The 22,341-nt window shown below is 32.9% G+C and overlaps 2 protein-coding genes across 2 annotated transcripts; one reads left to right on the forward strand and one right to left on the reverse strand.

The window, feature by feature from the left end:
- Positions 1-663: 663 nt before the first annotated feature.
- LOC107799240 (HVA22-like protein f) lies at positions 664-3,653 on the reverse strand. Its single transcript, XM_016622330.2, has 5 exons — positions 3,519-3,653; positions 2,964-2,990; positions 2,746-2,868; positions 1,600-1,846; positions 664-917 (listed from the first exon to the last, which is right to left on the reverse strand). Exons 1-5 carry the CDS (start codon positions 3,563-3,565, stop codon positions 891-893), a joined length of 471 nt encoding a protein of 156 aa, XP_016477816.1. The 5' UTR covers positions 3,566-3,653; the 3' UTR covers positions 664-890.
- Positions 3,654-8,574: 4,921 nt separating this feature from the next.
- On the forward strand, positions 8,575-13,160 carry LOC107819818 (zinc finger BED domain-containing protein RICESLEEPER 1-like). The gene is made up of 3 exons (XM_075217638.1): positions 8,575-8,723; positions 10,796-12,773; positions 12,856-13,160. The coding sequence occupies exons 2-3, from the start codon at positions 10,817-10,819 to the stop codon at positions 12,909-12,911; spliced, it is 2,013 nt and encodes a 670-aa protein (XP_075073739.1). The 5' UTR covers positions 8,575-8,723; positions 10,796-10,816; the 3' UTR covers positions 12,912-13,160.
- The last annotated feature ends 9,181 nt before the right edge of the window (positions 13,161-22,341 follow it).

Consider the following 22,341-nt stretch of genomic DNA (forward strand, 5'->3'; position numbering starts at 1 on the left):
TCAATGCATATGTATTTCATTGGAGTTCAAATTCTATATAGTAAAGGGTCTGTTTGGTTGGTGAGATAACGGATAATAATTTTGGGATTAGACGTAAGATTATTTTATCCCTCACATTTGGTTGAATTTTCGAATTTAGGATTAATAATTTCGGGATTAATTTATACCACAATTGTGATATTATTCTATATAGTAATTTCCGGATTAATAATCTCAGGATAAAATACTTTAACGACAAAGTCTTTTTCAAGACTCTTTCCTCAAGTCCTTTAATTAGAAATAAAAGTTTATCTCAGCTTATTTAGCAAACACCAAATGCATGCTTATTTAGTCATATGAATCAAACATCTATCAATAAAAATATATCATTAAATAATCTCGTTACTATTTGATCTTCCGTATTATAATCACGTCATTATAAGTCTGTGATAACTTGCCTAACCAAATAATCCCTAATAGTGTAAAAATATTTACATATTCATATTACTTATAAAGTAATTACACGTAAATCTATATAATAAACATCAATTTTTAATCTAGTAAAATTGATGGCTAACTTTAAAATATATTGGTAGTGTAAAAATTCTTTATGCGGTCCGTGTATATAATTTAAGTTTAATTAATTTTAGAGGAATATCAATGCTAGATTTACACGTAAATCTCTATGATATATATTATGTATTAATCCTTGATAGTTTTTGCTCATTTCCCTGAATACAATATGAAACATCCCAAAGATTCTCCAAATTATTAATATATATAATAAAAAAAAAGGCTTATATATTCGTAATTTCACTTATATGGAAGAGTTATGAAATTCTAAATATAAATTGATATACAATCTGTTGTTGTTGGTACGGGGAGAGAAATTTCTGAAATCAGTCGTTTCTTCAGTGTTTCTTTGCTTCTCTTTCCGCCTGAAAACATTTCAAATTCACAATATGAGCTAGTTTGGACATAAGAAATTTTTTTCATTTTTTTCAAAAAAATTCAGTGTTTGTTTATAAAATTTACAATTTTCACTTGAAGATGCATTTTGAAAATTTTTAAAAATTTAAAAAACTCCAAAAAGTTATTTTTCAAAATTTTTACTCACAAAACTTCAAAATAATCCAAAATTATATGCATGTCCAAACACAACTCTAAATTTCAAATATCATTTTCACTTGAAAAAATTTTCCCCCCTATTTTGGAATTTTACAATTCTTATGTCCAAACGCCCACTAAGAATTCTTAGTGGGCGTTTAGACATAAAAATTGTAAAACCCCGAAAAAATTAAAAAAAAAATTCAAGTGAAAATAATATTTAAAAATTAAAGTTATATTTGGACATGAATATAGCTTGGGGTTGTTTTTGAATTTTTGCGAGTGATCTGAGCGAAAATTTTGAAAAATAACTTTTTGGAGTTTTTAAAATTTCCGAAAAATTTCAAAATTCATCTTCAAGTGAAAATTGAAAATTTCATGGTCAAACACTAATTTTGAAAAAAAGTAAATTTTTTTCCAATGGATTCATTAGACCAAAACACGCATATATATAAAAAAAATTCATTCTTTAGTAATATACTGTCAATGTATAGAAATTAAACTGGTTCGTACCGCTTTGACGACCTTATCAAAGGCATCAGGTCCATATTTTTCTATGTATCTCTCAACTGCTTTTCTTGCATCTAAGCTCATCATTTGAAGAGCCTTTCTTTGATTTTCAGGATATGTTGAGCTAATTTGACTCCCAACTTTAACATGTCTTCTTATAAAATTCTCATGTATATAAGCTGCTCCATTGAAAATTGGTAGCACCAACCACATACAACATACAAGCTTGATGTATGGCCAAAATGGAAGCCTGCCAATGACATTACAAATGTAATATGATCAAATTCAGCTAGAGGCGGAGTCAGGATTTAAAGTTAGCGAGTTCGTGATTCTAGTTTTTTAAGTTACTGAGTTTTAAATGAATATTTTAAGATAAATACAGGGTTTGAATCAATGCTACTCCATTCGACCGAACCCATTATTGAAGCTCTAGCTCCACCACTGAATCCATAATATACAAAATATACACTGACAGTGTAATAGAATGTTTATAGGTTATCTAATTAAAGATGACTCTATGGAATCGTTCATTGTAGAAGGTGACTAGTAATATGAAAAATAAGGCAAGTAACATAACATATATAAGATGAAGAAATTCATGCAGAGGTAGAGTCAGGATTTAAAGTTAGTGAGTTCGTGATTCTAGTCTTTTTAAGTTATTGAGTTCTAAATGAATATTTTAAGTCAAATAGAGGATTTGGAACAAAGCTACTGAATTCGACGGAATCCATAGCCGAAGCTCGAGTTCGCCACTGAATTCAGGATATACAAAACTATACAATGATCATTTACTTGAATGTTTTTAGGTCATCTAAAGATGACTACATGTAATCGTTCATTGAAAAAGGTGACTAGTAATCTGAAAAATAAGGCAAGCAACATAATATAAGACGAAGGGGAGTCTTGGAGCAACAATAAACTCGCTAACATATAACCTAGGTCACATGGGTTTTAAGCCGTAAAATCAGCCAATGATACTTGCATCAGGGTAGACTGTTACATTACACCCTCTTGGGTGTGATCCTTTTCCGGACCTTGCGTAAACACGGGATACTTTGTGCATCGGACTGTCCTTTTTATCCATTTATATAAGTTAGAATTCACAAAATTAATTCTCTAGCTAGATGGTTGTACATAATATTTTGTTACCATTGGAGGATTTTCCAGCAAGATAACTCAAAAAGAGTTATAAATGAGTAGAGAACCCAATAGGTTAGCCATTGTTGATCATCTAGTGGTGAAGGGCTCTCAATTGCTCGCATAGAAGAATACCTATTCATTGAAAATAAATTAATTAGTGACACATAATGTCGTGTATTCTATATATTGTGGATTTTTACTAGCAACTAAATTATATGGCAACTTACAAAGGATAAAGAAGCTCCACTCCAGGGCTGTTAAGAAAAAGGAGATGGAAAATTAAAAAGTTAGGTCTTAATTTTCCAAAATTACAAAAAATAACCAATAAAAATGAAGAAAATATACAATAGTCTTCAACCATATTTTGCAGAAAATTAGCATGCATGTTGAACATATATGGTTTTTACAATATAACAAAATGGTCATATAGTGTGTGTATATGTATATATATATAGGGAGAGATATAAAAAAAAGACGGTTTTTATATAGAAAAGATTAACTCTGTATAGTCACTGTAAAAATAAAAGCGGAATAAATGTATACAATTTGTATATTTTTTTTATTATATATATATTTTGTATATTATATACAAAAATTATACAATTTTTATACACTTTTTCGACTATCAAATATAAATAATTTTTAATGCGGGCTAAAAGTGATAATACCCCTTTTATATACTTAAGAAGGTTTTTATATAATAGATGTAAAAAATTTAATATAAATGAATAAAATTTGTAAAAAGCATATAAAACTAAAAATAAATTTACGAAAAAAAATACCCGATTAGCCCATTCAAACTCTTAGCAATAGTTCCAAGAGCACCCATTGAAGAAATGTTTTTCTTACTTTGCTCTCTTGCCTCTTGAAAATTTGATCTCTTTAATTTCTTTTTATCCAATGAGAAAGGAAATTATGGAGAGAAGTAGGGAATATAAAAAATATTCAAATAGTTGCATGATTTTATATACGTACTAATTATTAGGTATTTGGTAGATGAGAGAAGCAAGTAAAGGATATCTTTTCAAAAGAGAGAAAGTCTTCTTTTCTCCTTCATGAAGGAATGAGAATATGGTCAAGAAATTAAAGTGGAAATTAACACATGAGAAAGTGGTTGATTATATTCTTCGTTCCTATAATTACACACAACCTTGCCTCTACCTATACGTCAACTATAATCTAGATTTTTTTCCGGTTTTTATCCGATATTTGGTATTTGTATTAGGGTCCGATAAATCTGGAGTCGCGCTGGAAAACCCTATATTGGGGTAAAACGCTTCTTAACAAACGTGATTTTGTATCCCGGGTTCGAATCTAAGACCTTTGAATAAGAATAAAGGAGTACTTACCACTCTACCATAACCTTTATTAATTACGGAGCTCTAATTTGCCTCAACTTGACCTCTACTTATTGCTCTTGAACTACGTGAAATGGTATAGCTCAAGGGCAAATTTAACCCTTTTTCTTGTAAAAAAAAGACCCACACATTAGATATGCGGCATTAACAATCAGGGGCGGATTTAGGGGGCGCAAGGGTGTTCACCCGAACACCCTTCGCCGAAAAATTACATTGTATATATAAGGCAAAATCTGTTTTTTATCTCTATATATTAAGTTTTGAACACCCTTAACACAATCCAAAAGTATAGTTTAATGGTTAAGGGGGTTCAAAATCTACATAAGGTCATGAGTTCAATTCTCACTAGCTAAAAAAATATTTTTTGAACCCCCTCCGTGGAGATCCTGCCTCCGCCACTATTAACAATTGCTAAACTGTCATTAAAAACTAAGCTCCAGCGTTAGTCAATAAGAGCAAATATATTTTATTTTTTAATGAAAAGGGTTAAGAGAAAATTTGATCTTTTTTCCCGACTAAAATACAATAATACATTCATCTTCTATTATCTAACTGTAGTTAAAATATACTGATTATGTGAAAAATATATTGACAATATATAAGTTAAATCTATTCTCTATTAGGTTGAAAAATAAATAAATTGGGTCAGCAAGGAAAAATAGAAAATGAGAAATGATTAATTTAATAAATAAAAAATAAATAAAAGAAGAAGAAAAGAAGGCAATAAATTTATTAGACCTTCAGAAGAAGGAAAAAACAGAGAACTGGGGAATTTTTTAAATGATAATTAGGGAATTAAAAAAAGGAGGGGGGGGGGGAGGGGGGATCTTTATAAAATGCCGATTGCATTTTTGTTTATTTTTTCTAACCGATATACATAAATTATATATTAATTCTATATAATTATACATATACTAGTATTAGTACCCGCGCGGATGCGCGGACACTAATCATGTCAAATATTTAAGTTATTTGGATTGTATGTAAATAATCTTAAAATTTGAATTTTTAATACCCTATATATACAAAAATTTTGTTCTTTGAATCATTAAATGTTAAATTAGTTGATTATTATTATAAAACATTGCATATATTGTCTTAAAATTGTCAAGTAGTTTATTTTTCGACATCATACTTGGCTTAACCTCAATGCAAACTACTCAAATTGCATTCCAATTCAAATTCGAATATCATATCAGTTTGTTAGTAATAATGATTTTTTAAAAACGACACATAATGTAAATTTAAAAAATATTCGAAGATATCCTTATCTTATTATCTATGTATTTGAGTTGAGAAAAATATATTTGAAATCGATGAGATTAAATTTCAAATTTTTTATACTCAACAAAGATGAAAACATAAGAAGAAATTTGTTGTCATCTTCTATTTCTCGTTTTTAGATCTTTCTAACATTTTTTCAATATTTATTTTCTTTTATCTTGTTTTTTATGTCATTATTTCTGTTGTTACAAAAAATTAATTTATCTCACTATAAAAGGATGAGTTTAAATAAAAATTGTCTACATATGAATTTTAATTATATTTTTAGTCTTTGGTTGAAATTATTTCATATTTTCTTTTGGCTTCATCTAATTAGCCTAAATAAGTGCTCACTCCATCACTTAAATTAAAAAATTGAATGATGTGTAATTTATATATAATCCAAATATAATATGTGTATAATCATGTGTTGTCAGTATATCTTCTATTTATATTAGCTATAAAAAGTAAAGATATTATGTAAATATTTCATTAGATTTCAGTTTTTTGAGTTTATCCATGATATAACTTCTATTATAATAATTTTAAAGCTCTCTAGTAATGTTCAAAAATATCTTATCTTTTTATTATCTTTGAATTAAAAAAAGCAAAGAGATTTTCGAAATAATTTGTTTGCATTTTTTTAAAAAATATTTCACGTCATACCAATTTTTTCTTTATATATATTCTTTTTACACTTAAAAGTCGCTATAAAAACTATCAATTAGAAACCAATTTATCTCTTGTTGAGTTTGAAAAAAAAAATCACATAATCTAATGATTCAAAACTAATATTCTTCAAAGAAAAAAATATTATACCCTTACAATATTAGCTTGACTACAGCTAAATGAAGAGGTTTCAGCTTATACCCTTCAATTCCTTGAATGTGCTAAATTGAAATTAATGATAGCAATTGTATAGCCAAAGTTTTGTTATTTGTTTGATATCCATTTATACAAATTGACTCTTCAAACAAATTTTCTTCAAGAAGAAAAAAGAAACAACTGTTTTTTAATATTGACAGATTTTGTGATATTTCTTTCTCCAGCATGTATGTTTACTTTATTATATATGTAAGCAAACTTTTATTTGGTTTTGTAAACTCTTTTTTGTTATTTAGATAAACATAGACGTATACCCTATATATTATATTTATTTTAAAAGAATTTTGTTTTATTCAAATCTAGCGATAGTGTTTCAAAGAACTATACTTATTGGATTTTAAATGTGAAAGAGTTTTATAGTTATATGGAGTTTTTTTGTTGTTGCTAGAGGCGAAGTAGTATTTAAATAATTATAAAAAATAACAAAAGTTCCTAACATGATTGCAGATGATCATTAACCGAATTAAGTATGATAACATGATAAAAAAAGATAAATTTTATTTTTAATTTAAATTCAAATTGTAGAACTTTATCTATAAATTCAAAATTATCTTTTAATTCATATTATATATATATATATATTTGTATTTAACTAAAATAGTCAAATATAGAATAAATTTACCATATACTATTGACATTTATTAGCTTGCTACTTGGCTTAACCATAATGTCAATTATATATAGTAACTTTCTTGCTTTAATATATATATATATAGAGATTATATATAAATTATACATTTAGCGGTTACTTTTAAGAGAAATTTTCATAAAGCACTATCTTTTAGTAGTAATTAGCCATCTATAGATACCATTTGCTATATTACGGATTATAAATACCTTTTCTGTGGTTATAAGATGTATTTGATGGATTTAAGCTATTGTATTCATGAATACAGTAGCAAAAATAGGCATGAATCAGGGAAGTCCAGCTAATCGGTTGTTGTATTCGAGTGTATTCGACTATATTCATGGAGTAAAACGTGGCATTACAACTTAACGGATTATTGTATTCTTATTGTATTCGACTGTATTCACGACGTGAAATAGGGGATTACACTGTTTTTAAAGCGAAAAGTGAATCAATTAACATAACAGACTCCTAATATAACTCAACAAACTCAATTATAACATACAAATTTTGTATTTTCAGTTATAAAAAAGATTCTCAATCGAAAAATACCCCAAAAAAATATAGCAATCTTCAGAGAAATTATATAATACATCTGGATACATAAATTATGTTAATTAAAAAAACATATGAATACATTCATGGCATATAGCGAGATAATGAACACAATGAAATACATAGAATACAACGGGATACATTGAATACAATGAAAAAAAAGATAGTGAATACAATGAAATACATGGAATACAACAAGATACATTGAATTACAATGAAAAAAAGACAATGAATACAATGAAATACATTAAAATACATTAACAGAAAATATGTTGTTCAGCCCCAAACTCCGTCGTCTTTGTTCAAGAACAAACCCTAATTTCCGGCGAATCCGCCGTAGCAATGTTTGAAGATACAACACGCGACACCTTTGAGATTTGAAGATACAACACGCGTCTTCTTATTTTCATTACCTGCTTTTAGTGATTTGGTTAGGGATTTGATTTGCTTTTAGTGACCTTAACAGAGAAATCTCCTTTCTTGATCTCCTAAAATAACTCATAGCTATCAAATCCACCATCATTGTCCCAATTGCCGCAACCATTGCTATAAACCCTGCAAAAGGAAAATCACCCCACGGTTTTTCAGGAAGGTAAGGGCTAGACAAGCTCTCGAATGCATCGGGCAATATGTGGACGAAACTCGTGGAGAGAATTGATGACAGAGAAATCGTAATTCAAATTTTTCGGTGCAAGAATTGATCGGAATGAAAAGAAAATAGTGTGGGTAAGAGGAATTTTGAGATTGAGCTTCGTGTTTTCAGAGAATGGGGAAGAGAATGGGATGTATCAAAGTAGAGAGAGAAAAAAAATAGTATAACTGAATAACGTATTTAGTGACTTAGGGCTAGGAGGTAACCAAAATTAAATATTTTGTTATAAACCTTAAAAGGTATCTATAAAATATAATTTTTTTAAATGATATTTATTTAAAATAAATAAGGTGTTAACCTTTGCTATTGCTACCGGAGGTAAAAATTTCTACTTTTAAATTAAGCAGTTGGATGAACTTCTATTTAGGTTAATTCTTCAAAACGGGAACAGACAAAATGGGCCAAACAGATCGAAGATAAACCCAAACCGTAGGCCCAACAACTTGTCTCTTCGGGTTCGCGCCTTCTCTTGGCAACCCAACTTCACCAATTCTCGCTAACGAGACGCTCACTTTCACTCTCATCTCTTCGTTTATCACACACAATTACACCTTCACTATGTGATTTTCTTCACACAAAAAACCTTAACCGCTTACAAACAAACCCTAACTTCCCTCTGTAACAACGCCAACGTTCTTCAATTCTCGTAAGTCTCTCTCTCTCTCACACACACACACACAGAGTTTCTCTCTGTCTTTCTCTCTCTTCATGTCATGTATGGTAGTATTATAATTGAAGCTGTTGTTTTGGATATATTTAGACCCGAAGTCTGAAAGGATTTTGTGTTAATTTAGGTTTCGGATCCGATATTCATAAGGTTTTAATAATATGTGCTTCTCCGACCCGATTTTTTTTATTTTTCGTCTACCCTAATGAATCGGATTATGGGTCGGGTACTGGGTCATGGAGACCCGGTTTGGTTGGACGAAATTCACTATTTTGTTGAGTCGTTTACGCTATTGCTCTTTAAATTTTTCCTTTTAATCTCTAATTTGTGCTTAAAGTTTGCATCTTTTGTTTTTTGAACAATGAAATTTGCATCTTTTATTTCCAAACAATGTAGTGCTTTGTAAATTAAAGAGGAATTTTTTTTATGACTACCGGTGCCTGCTACCTCCCACTCGCATAGGTACCAGGTAATTTTGCCCAGCAAGATTTGAACAGATGGAAAAAATCACCTTGTGTTTTTTTAAATTAATGAGGAATTCCGGTGTTGTGTTGGCTAGAATTTCACTAGTGCCTAGTTTAGTTGTGAATTTCTTCTTATTATCTTAGGTGGGTTTAAGTATCGATATGGGGCAGAATGGATATTCATATTGTCGATCCCAACTAGTTTGGGATTGAAGTTATAGTTGTCTTGTGCTGCCTTAGATGGGTAGTTTGAAATTTAAAGGTTTCTAGCTTAATTTACCTTTAGAAAAACATTTGATAAAGCTGTAACAATAATTAGAAGACAGTTGAAAAAGCTGTAACAATAAATAAATAAAAAACAAAAACATTTGATAAAGCTGTAAAAAATTTATGTAAAGTCTAAAGTGTGCAGATTTGATAGTGTTTTCTGTCATGTAAATGGTAGAAAGGTCTGGCTTTTATGTAATGTGTGTGGATGTGATAGTGTTTTTTTGTAATTTAAATGGTAGAAATGTCCTGTATAGGTTTATTTGTATATTATATATACTGATCCTCGCCCAAATATGTGGGTGAATTTGATAGTTTTTTCTTAATTTAACTGGTAGAAAAGTCTGGCATAGGTCTACTATTTAGTATATTATATATACATACTGATGCTCGGCCAACGAATAAGGCAACTGTGTATACCTACATTCTTTCTATCATTTAATGGTAGAAAAGAAAACTTGAAATGCAGAAAGCTGTGCTATTTTGTTTGCTCATTAAAACAAGGTATCTTGTTATTTTGGTTGACAGTGAATGATCTATATTGACCACTTTGTTTGTCATGTTTTCTTCGGAACTCTTCACGAGTTTGCTTCCATTTTTATTTGTTAAAAGTTCATTTTTGAGCATGTTGTAGTTGATGATATCCTTCAAGTTTTTTAAAAAAGTTTAGCTCGTCGGATCTTGTGTAAGCTAGAAGCCATCTTACAAGTTGCTGGTGCTATTGAAGTATATGGTTAGTAGTAGCACAGTCAAGAATTCTAACAAGGAGATTAAAAAATGTTAGAATGTCCACCTAGCTCTCAACCCTGCTGCTTGAAGCAATTTTTGAGCCACCTTTGCTGCTACACTAGAAATTCCCTTATGCCCAAAAAATTAGTTTTTACCTTATTTGTGCTGTATAATTTTAAACTATGGGGATTCAATTGAAGGCCCTTCATGCAATATTGCTCTGTCCCTGATGATTACTTTGTACTTCCTTTTTCTCCCAAGTATTACTTATTATTTCTGTAATAAGCTTTTTTAGGAGGCAGAGGTTCCTAATAGTTGATAGAAATAGTTGTACAACCTTTATGTGCATTGAGACCTTCCAATTAGTGTTGAAATATTTATTATCATTTCGAAGGTTTGTCAATTTCTGGCAAGATATATATCTTTGTGCTTGTTGTGATTGGAACAGCTATATTCAACTGGTAATTAAAAGAACTGCTTGATTACGATTAGCCTTTGTGTTATTGAAGCTTTATTGTCTCTTCATTTATTCTGGTTTAGAACTAATAAGTGTCTTTGCACTTTCCCCATGCTCCCTAAAAAAAATCTCAGGTATTGCTACAGTCGGAAGCAATGGAGATAGCTGAGGAAGCAGTTATAGTGAATTCTAGTAGACTAAAATCTGTTGTGTGGAATGATTTTGATAGAGTAAAAAAAGGTGATACTTTTGTGGCTATCTGTAGGCACTGTAAAAGGAAACTTAGCGGGTCTAGCACCAGTGGGACTTCACATTTGAGAAATCATTTGATCAGATGTCGTAGGAGATCAAACCATGACATAAGTCAGTTGCTTACACGGGGAAAGAAAAAGGAGGGAACCCTTGCCATCTCGAATTTTAGTTTTGATCAAGAGCAGAGGAAGGCTGAAGCAGTCAGCATTGTGAGGACTAAGTTTGAACAAGGACACACAAGAGATGGGTTACTCAACAATGGGATTAACTTTGATAATAGGCGAAGCCGGCTTGATCTTGCTCGCATGATCATATTACATGGCTATCCTTTGTCTATGGTTGAACATATTGGTTTCCGTATATTTGTCAGAAATCTTCAACCTTTATTTGACATTGCAACATTTGATGGAGTTGAGGCTGACTGCAGGGAAATTTATCTGATGGAGAGACAGAAAGTATATGAAGAATTGGACAAATTGCCTGGGAAAATCAGCCTTAGTGCTGATACATGGACTGCTAATGGCGATGCTGAATACTTGTGTTTGACAGCGCATTACATAGATGACTCTTGGCAGCTGAAAAAGAAGATTCTGAATTTTTTAACAACTGATCCTTCCCAAACAGAAGACATGCTTTCAGAAGTTATCATGACTAGTCTGAGAAATTGGGATATTGACAGGAAATTGTTTTCTGTGACATTTGATAACTACTCGACATATGACAAAATTGTAAGTAGAATCAGAGAGCAGCTTTGCCAGCACAGGTTTCTTTACTGTGACGGCCAATTATTTGATACACGCTGTGCAGCTAATGTTGTCAAGTTGATGGTCCAAGATACCTTAGAAACAGCAAGCCCGCTAATCCACAAGGTCCGGGAAAGTATTCGGTATGTTCGAAGTTCACAGGCAAACCAGGAAAAGTTCACTGAGATGGCTCAAATTGTTGGGGTCGATTGCAAGAAGCGCTTGAATCTTGATAATTCATTTTATTGGAACACAACATATATCATGATTGAAACTGCTTTGGAGTACAAAGATGCATTTCCCCTTTTGCAAGAACATGATTCTGGGTATGGAGTGTGTCCATCTGCCACAGAGTGGGATAGAATAAGTGCCATTGCTAGCTTCCTAAAGCTCTTTGTTGAAGTTTCCAGTGTTTTTGCAGGAAGCAAGTATCCTACTGCAAATACATACTTTCCAGAGATCTGTGATATTCATTTGCAGTTGATTGAGTGGTGTCAAAACTCAGATGATTTTGTTAATTCTTTGGCTCTAAAGTTGAAAAGCAGATTTGATGAGTACTGGAAAAAATGTAGCTTGGCTTTGGCAATTGCAGCCATCTTAGACCCACGATACAAGATGAAATTGGTTGAATACTATTATCCTCAAATATATGGTGATAGTGCTCCAGACTGTATTAATATTGTTTCAGATTGTATGAAGGCTCTGTATAATGGCCATGCTATTTACTCACCATTAGCTCCGAATGGTCAAGCTGAAGCATCTCAAGTTGGTGGTGCTGGTGCTAATAATGATCGGCTGACAGGGTACGACAAATTCATCTATGAGACCTCACAGAGCAACAACATAAAATCAGATTTGGATAAATACTTGGAAGAGCCGCTTTTCCCTAGAAAAGCCGATTTTAGCATATTAAACTGGTGGAAGGTTCACACTCCAAGGTATCCTATTCTGTCCATGATGGCACGGAATATTCTTGGAATGCCTATGTCAAAAGCTTCATTAGAGTTTGTATTCAACACTGGGAATAAAGCTCTTGAACAGTATCGCAGTTCGCTAAGATCAGATACCTTGCAAGCTTTGATGTGTGCCCAGGACTGGATGCGTGATGAGTTTGAAGGTTGATATTTAATTTTGTAGTTTACAATTATGATATATTCTATATTATCTGTGAAGAATAATTCTGAGTTTTTGTTCAACAGATTCAAGGGCTTCATCGAGCACCGTTACTCTGGCCCTATGCTATGATGCAAAATAATAGCAAGCTTTTGGTATGCTTTTGTCATTCCAGGTTGCCATTCTTTTGCTTTCTGTGTATATTAGCATCTTCTAAACAGTTTCTCTCCTTGTTATGTTAAGATTTTGTAGAAATTAGTTCATTTGAAGATTTTGCTTTTCCAGAGCTTCCATAAGTTGGTGATAGAAATCATTTGCTCTCACTTTATGCCAAACATCAGATGGGATCTTTTGTTCAAGAATCTAACAGTTTTTGCCGTGTTAGGCCCCATCAGTTTACTTATTTATCTGTATGTAGTTTTGTTTTTTCTTCCCATTATGGTATTTGAACAAGCCAAACTGGAAGCCTTTTCCGTGGGGGTGGATCGTTCAGAACTTGTGTAACTCATGCTCATTATGGTCAGTGATTTGTTCATCTGAACCAGCTGAGTGGAAAATTGCGAGGTATTCTTGGATTTTTGCAGCTTTCATTCCCATGCTCCAGCCTACTAGGAGACAATAGAGTCTGCTGTTTTGTATTTCAACCTCCTAAGGTGTGTCACAGCCGAATAAAGGGAGAAGTGAATAGTGAGTTATTCAAACTAGTTGGAGAAAATATCCAAAGAATTTTATAGGGTTTTTGCTTACTATGGGACCTTACAAGAACCATATGTAGCATAACTCTAATTTCAGATTTTTGAATATTTGGTATATTCTGACAAACAAGAAAGAATTTGTTGTGTGACTTTAGGAACAATTTTTACAACATAATGACTTGCCAACTTATAGAATCTGCACAAAATGTTCCTCATCTTGCATTCTTTCAAGTGCAAAAAATGGAAGACTGCTATCTTCTCTGTTGAACTATGTGCAAATAAGAAACATTAAAGACATGCATTTCAAAGGCGGCCTTCTCTTTGCAGAAACAATCCTTTGCTAATTTTTTTTGTGTTGACTCTGCCACATAGGTTTACTTAGAGTTTCTTAAAACCAAATTTTGTTATTTTCTTTCTTTCTAATAATGTTGGTGTTTGGGTTAGCTTTTGCATACTTTGACTAATGCACGGCGCAGCATGTCCTGCAGTGAACACATATTGCCAAGATAATTCTATCCACCAAGGTTGAATCATATGGGTTCGCAATCGCTCCAAGTGTTGGGATCAATCCTAGGATGTCCAAGTTTTGATTTCAAACCTAGCATTGGACACCCGAAATCCAGTAAATGGTGAAAGTCCATGACAGTATCTTGGACGAAATCCATGGAGTTTTACTTTTTAAAGTTTAAAATCCATGAGTGTCATAGTGGCTATTTTTTAAAATTTTGATCCAAAAAGTTGCTAGCATGTAAAGTTTTCACGTATAAAGACTAGTTCCTAAAATTTATAAAGAATTAATCTGATTTGTCGTTCACTCATTCGCTTAAACTAAAAATAGTCGGCAGAGGTATAATATATACATAATTTATGTTTAATATGTGTATAATCATGTATAATCTATGTATAGATAAACTATGAATATGACCGACTACTTGTGTAAAGATCCCAAAATTTGGCCCATGCATATTGGTCAGGTCAGCGATCAAGCATCTCTATTACACAAAGTTTAACCGGGAGAAATTCAAAAATAGCCAGATTTACAAGTGGTCATTCAAAAATAGTCACGCTTTCAAAAGTAATCGAAATTTAGCCACATTTCATGTAAAGATAAATCTAAGCGAAAATACTGTTCAAAACCCGGAAAATAAGCCAGTATATTATGCTGGAGTTCCAACATAAGTATACTTGAACTCCAGCATATTATACTGGAGTTTCAGGATAAGTATACTAGAACTCCAGCATAATATGATGGAGTTCCAGCATAAGTACACTAGAACTCCAGCGTAATATACTGGAGTTCCAGCAAAGTATACCGGTCCAATATAATATGATGAAAGTTCATACACAAGTGTTCGAATCTCCAGTATATTATGCTGGAACTTTCCATGTGTTGGAGTTGCAGCATAATATGCTGGAAGTTCATACACAGGTGCACCGAGCTCCAGTATATTATGCACCGGTCTCTGTTGCAGCAAAATAGTGGTTATTTTTCAATGACTTGGCAAACGCTGGCTATTTTTGAATGACCAGTCCGAAAACTGGTCAGCCCGTGCTATTTTTACAGTTTAATCGGTATCTATTTTTTAGGCCAACATTTATATTTTGTCCCTTTTTTAAAACATTTCCAAATTATAACCTCCCGCTTAATAAGCAGAAGTTTCACAAGTTCATTGGGAACTTTAGAATCAAGGGTGTAAAATTATAAAAATATATATATATATATTAAAAATTATGACTAAACTTTAGACCATTATTGATTATTGTTACAACTGCATAAGCTTATGTCAAAATCTATCCTTTATAACAAAAACCTACGATCGGTTCAATTGGTTCTAAAAGAAATACTTTTGACGCTCATAATTTGGTCACATAGACCAAACACTATGAAACATGATTAAACTAATTCAGACTATTCTTCATGGGTTGAATTTTAACATGTTAAGTGTAGCGAATTTTTATATTATCAGGTTACTTGAAATTAACTATTTATTTATCATTATTTTTGAACCTATTTGATTGAACACAAAATTTAAGAGAAATAAAGATGTATATAACTTGTAATATTAAACAACATATTTATAAGACCATGACATTCAGTGTAATTGAAATGTTAAGATTATTTTTAAATATAAAAAAATATTATTAATTTTAAATAAACTAAGAATAAAAGAGTATAAAATAAAATGGAGTGAAAGAAGTACAAATGTAAATAAGAATAGTTACTAGTAAGGGGTTATCTGATTGATTGGGGTGGTAGTGGAGTATAAATATAAATAAGAAAATACTTCGCATAATATAATACAATATTTTGTTTGCCGCATAAGAGAAAGACAGACGCAAAACTAATGCTACATTTGGTTAATGATATTAAATAATACCTCGTTAAGTTATACAAAAATTTATAGTATATTATTCTATGCAGCGACTGAATATGAAATAAAAACATGTGCATTAACAATAGGAGATTAAAATATGACAAAATGCCTTTTTGAAATAATTAATTTACGTATAACAATCTCCTCATTATTAATCACCACAAAACATTCACTATTAGCCCTTGTTTGGATGGTTATTATATATCGTTTTATAATGTATCGTATTGAATTGTATTATTTTAATGAATACATATTTGGATAGATTATATTGTTTACCGTCATTTTATGATATCAAGTATCAGCAATGTGAAGAATGAGCTACAAAGAAAAAGTAGGATACATGATAAAATTATTACTATATAAAAAAGTAGGATAAAGGATAAAATAGAATTATTTAATAATAAAGAAGGGAAAGATGAGAAAAAAAAAAAGATAACGACGCGATCACACTAAATCGATATTTACATATAATGACACTTTTCATCCTTATATAATGATATAATGCAATAAAGTATAATAATAAAATTAAAATTATATTTATACTAGGGATAATACATAAGATTGCTCCCTGAACTTGTCCCCAAAACTCAGTTTTTCGTTCAACCTTTACGGGTGTTCCTTTTCCATCATATACTTGTCTGAAATGAATTTAATACCTCCGTGAGACATAATGAACCAGTTTCATGGTGGAAGGTGTTGCACGCTCTCCTTATGTCTTGACCACGTATTATCCCAACAGATTCAAGTTGATTTTACCTTTTCTTTTTTACTTTGTTTTTTAATTTTTACTCCTTATTCTTATTTCTCTTTTTTAATTTTGCATCTCCTTCCTTAAAGAAAATTTCTTTTCTCATACTCCTTCCTACGGTGCAATCCTTCACCCCAATCACAAAATTTAGATTCAGATAAATTAGTTTTCAAGTTAATTAAAAAATTTCGCATTGTAATACCAAAATCTGGTGGCATCGGAAGAATTTTTTCGGCCAACATCTGATGGGATTTTATAGTTTAATTGACTTTTTTCATGTTAATGCGTCTTCATGGGTTTTTAATAGTCAAAGGTGAGAATACAACTGATGGTTTTTACAATCTCTAATTAATTTTGCATCTTAATTTTCTGTCGGGAGGAGGAAGGAGGATATGCGGGAATGGAGGTTTTACTGATGAAAAATAAAATGAGGAGAGAAGAAAAGTTGGAGAAAGAAAAGGAAATGGAAAAGAGCAAGAAAATCTGCCCTTAAAATGTAGTGGAGAAGAAAGAAATGGCGTTGAGATGGAGAAGAAAAAGGGGGTTCGGGGGGTGGGGGGAGGGGTAAAGATGAAGAGAAAAGGGGGTGGGGTTCTTTATCAAATATGCGCCTCCACTTTAATTTTTTTTTTTAAAATTTTTTGCTACATCAGCTTTTAGGGTGGTATTAAATTCATTTCGGACAAGTATAAAATGGAAAAGGAATACCCGTAAAGGTTGAACGAGAAACTGAATTTTGGGGACAAGTTTAGGGAGCATGTTATGTATTATCCTTTTAAACTAACTGTTGGAAATTAAACCAAGATTAATTAGTTTTGATTTTGTAGTATTATAAATAAGGCTGCTACTACATATTTTCTATGGTAGAGAGGTAGCTATAATGTAGAGAGATTCAAGAGTTTATGAGTTGTGAAAAAGCCTCCTAACAAGCTCTCTCCCTAGTTTAATAAATTACTTCTACATAGCTTTTGCTGAATTTTTTGCTTGTGCCTAAATTTTTCTTCGACATTTTCAATCCTTCAAATTGGTATCAAAGCCTAGGTGAGATTCTGTCAGAGCCGGTAGGAGATCCAAAAAAAATATGGATACTCTATTACCTAATTGTCCCGTTTTTGTGTTTGATGGCAAAAGCAATTTTGAAATTTGGTATCAATAGGTGAAGAATTTTTTTAAGGCTATTGTATTATGGTCCACCATTGATAAAGGATTTGATGAACCCCCAGAATGCACAACATTGACGGGTGATGCAGTTACTCAATTGGAGAAGAATAGACATTTAGATTATGAGGCACGCTACTATCTCGCCATCAAAGTCGAATTGCATGTATCTAAAAAATATTTGCATGCAAAGTCATCAAAGGAGGCTTGGACAATCTTGGTGAAGTCATATCGAAAAGTTACTAACATAAAGAAGGAGAAACTACAAAAGTTTAAGAGTCAATTTGAGTTGGCTCGTATGAGACCAACAGAATCTATCAAAGAATCTTTTACAAGAATTGAAGAAATAGCCAATAGTCTAAGGACCAATGGAGAAATATTAGAAGAAGTTAAACTTATTGAAAAAATATTGCAGTCTCTACGTTTAAAGTTTAGCAACAAGAAAATTATTATTGAGGCTACAAAAAATCTTAGTACTCTCGAACTTGATGATTTAGAAGGTGAATTGGTGACATATAAGAGATCATTGAATCAAGAGAATGATGCGACATTGGAGGATGTATCGCAAGAAAAGGTTGATCAACCAAAAGAAAAAGAAGACATCAAATCCGGCGGAGATAAATCAATATGGCTAAAATTCAGAAACATACGAGAAAAAAGAGAAGGTACATGTAATTTTTGTTGTGATAGAGATTATATTGAATGCAAAGGAAAGTCAAATAATATTCAAATCGATCTTTCAAAAATTCATGCGATTGATAAAAAGGATGATTTAGTTGCAAAGGATGTCCGTCCAAAAGAGGTTGGTATTTCACAAAAAAATTGTTTAATGGTATTAAAGATGAACCGAGTAATGAAAGAAGCAAAGCAAATTAAAACAAAGAGAAGAAAAAAATACATGTCTTTCATTCCTTTCTGTAGCATTATTTATACAAGTGTATTGTTGTGCATTTGAAATTTAAATACGCTGTCATATAATATTACTCCAAATATGGTAATATAAATCAAGAACAGCTATACAATTTCCCAACATATATTTTTTTTCAATTATTAGTTAGATATTCCTCGTCAAAAAAGATACCTATAGTAATTATATTATAAACAAATCAGGTTAGATACATCAAAGTTTGTACTACTATTTATTTTCCAAATAAAGAATTATAATTGAAACTCAAAAGGAATGTGTAAGCTACAAAAATAAAAATTTAATTGATTCTTTGTCAAAAAAAGAGACATAACATAACTGAATTATATACAAAAGTTTAACTAAAGATACCTACAATAATTATATTGTACACAAATGCGGTCAGATACAAAACTTGTACTAAATAAATAATTATTGTTGCAAATAAAAGCAAGAGAAAGTTTCTAATGATTCATCCAAGTTTAAGGCAAAAACATCTAGGGATCTAGAACCACAACAACACATGACAATAGATATTAAAGGTGGAATAAATTTTGTGCCATTGTTCGAGATTACGTGTTTCAAGGAGCAAGACGAAATACTATTAATGGCATTACTCTACAACCTGTAGAATGGCCAATTAGAGTTGAATCTGTGTGCGAGACCGACCACAAGGCAATTAGAGAAGTAGATGATTTCAAAGTAAAGGAAAAATATGTTGACGATGTTTTGAAGGAATTTACCAAGGTTATATCCAAATCATATATAACCAATATTGAAGAGAAATTGAAGTTAGACTAGAGGTGGCACTCGTGATTTTATTGATGCTACATATTTTAGGAAATTGGTGAATACTCTAAGGTACTTGACTTATACACGACTTGATGTTACTCATGGCATGATCAATTATTATGGTTGTCCATGGGGCGGGCCGTCCCGTCCCGTCCTACTTCATTTTCAACGGGATGGGCCAATGTTAAACGGGACACGGGATGGGACGGGATGACCATTTCATCCCATTTGTCTCGTCCCATTTTGTCCTGTCCCGTCCCGTCCCGGCTATCCCGTTCTGTCCCGTCCCGTTCCGTCCCGTCTGTCCCGCGAGTTTTTATGGTATATTTGTGGAATTTCTATTGTATTTGGCAAGTATAAAACAAATCCAACTTATGCATCGGCCATTAATGAAATGATTTCAAAATTAATTTTTTTTTTCCTATTCCCGAAGTTTATTTAATTTCTACTCTACTTAACCCATCTTTGAAACTAAGAGGTGCAAAGGGACTTGTTCGTAAAATTTATGAGAATTTAGCAATTCAAGAAAATGAACAACCATCTCTTGAAGACTGCCAAGCTAGCATATATTCTTATTGTAACGACCCGACCGGTCGCTTTGAGCTTTTGCATTTCGCCCGCCAGTTCTCGGGCATGACTTGCCCCGTGTGGTGTATTATAACTTATATAAATCGTTGGTGTTGGGTTTCAGGTTAATTAGAATGAATTTGGAAGAACAGTCTCAGTTGAAAGCTTAAAATTTGAAAGATTTGACCAAAATTTGACTTATGTGTATTTGATCTCGGATGGGAATTTTTATGATTTGGTTAGCTCCGTTAGATGATCTGGGACTTAGGAGCGTGATCGGAATGCATTTTGGAAGTCCGTGGAAGGTTTAGGCTTGGATTGGCGAAATTGAGATTTCGGCGCTTTCCGGTCGATAGGTGAGATTTTGATATAGGGGTCGGAATGGAATTCCGAGAGTTCCAGTAGTTTCGTTGTGTCACTTGGGATGTGCGTGCAAAATTTCAGGTCATTCGGACGAGATTTGATAGACTTTTTGATCGAAAGCATAATTTAAGAGTTCTTGGAGTTCTTAGGCTTGAATCCGAAGTTGATTTTGTGTTTTGATGTTGTTCGAAGTGATTCAAAAACTCGACTAGGTGTTAATGATGTTATGGGAGGTGTTGGCATGTTTGGGTTGAGGTCTGATGACTCCGGGTGTGTTTCGGGTGAGTTTTGAGCGAGTAAGGACATTTCGGAACTTAGAAAATGGATGGGGGCAGAATTTTTAGCGCTGGCCGTGGTAGAATTAGCACTGGGCGTGCTGGCTTAGTGCTGGGCGCGTAAAAGTTACCACGACCGCGGTCATGAAGATCTGTAGATCATCGGTCCAACTTCGGAAGCTCATATCCTTTGATCCATAAGGAAGTTTGAGATGATTCAAAAACGAAAGTTGTAGCCCTTCGTGTCTAGTTTCCAGAACGGTAAAGATATCGAAATTTGGACATCTGTAGCAAAAGTTATGGCCAAAATAGTAAAGCCTATCACTCCAGAGGAAGGCCCGTGCGGCCGCGGTTGTGTTTGCGTGGACCGCACTGGTTTGCGCGGACGACGGTCGATTTGGTGCAGCCCACGGAGGCTGAAACCTGAGGGATACCCTATAAATACGAAGTTTTGGGTTTTATTTAATAGTTTGACCTAGAGAGCTCGGATTTTGGCAATTTTCGAAGATTTTTCAAGAAATTCATCGGGGCAAGTGATTTTAACTCAGATTTGGCTAGAATACATGAATCTATCACTGAATTCATCATTTAATTCGTGATTTGGGATGGAATTTGGGAAGAAAATTGTGAAACCTTTCAAAAATGTAAAATGATGATTTGAAGGACCAAATAGTATCGGAATTGGATAATTTTGGTATGGTTAGACTCGTGAGGGTATGAGAATTCTGAAAATGTAAATTTTACCCGATTCCGAGACATGGGCCCGGGGCTCGGGTTTTGCTAATTTCGGAATTTTTGATATTTTTCGAATGTTTTCGCTTGGGCTTTGTTCCCTTAGCATATTGTGACGTATTCGTTCTGATTTTGGATAGATTCGACGCGCATGGGGGCCAATTCGAGGGGCAAAGGCGTCGCGAGCTAGAAAATTAGCCAGTTCGAGGTGAGTAATGATTGTAAATGATGTCCTGAGGGTTTGAAACCCCGGATTGCACATCGTAGTGCTATATTGAGGCAAGATACGCGCTAGATGATTAGCGTGGGGTCTTTCACTATTGGGGATTGTGACTTGGTCCATCCCGATTGATGATTTTATCAAATATTTGACTGGAATTCATTTGATATCATCATGATTTGGGCTGGTTGCCATATTTGGGTTTCGTGTCAACTATTTGAACCCTTCGGGGATTTGTATCACTGTCTCCTCACTGCTTGACTTATTATTTGAACTCAGTCCTGTTGATATCTACTGTTTTACAAGCTCAGCCACTTTTACTCAGATTTGAAACTTAAATGATATTTCTACATCATGTTTTGGGCCGAGAACTACTATTTTACTAATGCCCAAGGGGTTTATGATGATTTCCGGACTGAGTGAGGCCGATGGCCATATGTGAGGATATGCCGAGTGATATGAGGCCGAGGGACTGAGTTACCATTTATGCAACGCAATGGCTTGAGTGATGTGAGGCCGAGGGCCTGAGATACTTTATATGCCACGCGGTGGCTTGAGTGATGTGAGGATATGTTGAGTGATGATGCCACGAGGTGGCTTGATATAGCGCTTGGGTCGTAAGGGGCCCCTCCGGAGTCTGCACACCCACAGTGAGCGCGGGTACCCATTGTTGTGAGTGATTGATGCTATGCCCGAGGGGCTGATACTATTCTGAGAGTGAGCCCGAGGGGCTGATACTATGC

The sequence above is a fragment of the Nicotiana tabacum genome, chromosome 1 (assembly GCF_000715075.1).
Source record: "Nicotiana tabacum cultivar K326 chromosome 1, ASM71507v2, whole genome shotgun sequence".
In the NCBI taxonomy this organism is placed as follows: Eukaryota; Viridiplantae; Streptophyta; class Magnoliopsida; order Solanales; family Solanaceae; genus Nicotiana; species Nicotiana tabacum.

Excerpts from the sequence above, each read along its gene's own strand:
- LOC107799240 (XM_016622330.2), bottom strand. The coding sequence starts at position 3,565 with ATGGGTGCTCTTGGAACTATTGCTAAGAGTTTGAATGGGCTAATCGG. Across the intron at positions 2,991-3,518 it reads AGTTTGAATGGGCTAATCGG|CCCTGGAGTGGAGCTTCTTT; the intron begins GTATTTTTTTTC and ends TTTTCTTAACAG. Across the intron at positions 918-1,599 it reads TTGATAAGGTCGTCAAAGCG|GCGGAAAGAGAAGCAAAGAA; the intron begins GTACGAACCAGT and ends AAATGTTTTCAG.
- LOC107819818 (XM_075217638.1), top strand. The coding sequence starts at position 10,817 with ATGGAGATAGCTGAGGAAGCAGTTATAGTGAATTCTAGTAGACTAAAA. Across the intron at positions 12,774-12,855 it reads GATGCGTGATGAGTTTGAAG|ATTCAAGGGCTTCATCGAGC; the intron begins GTTGATATTTAA and ends TTTGTTCAACAG.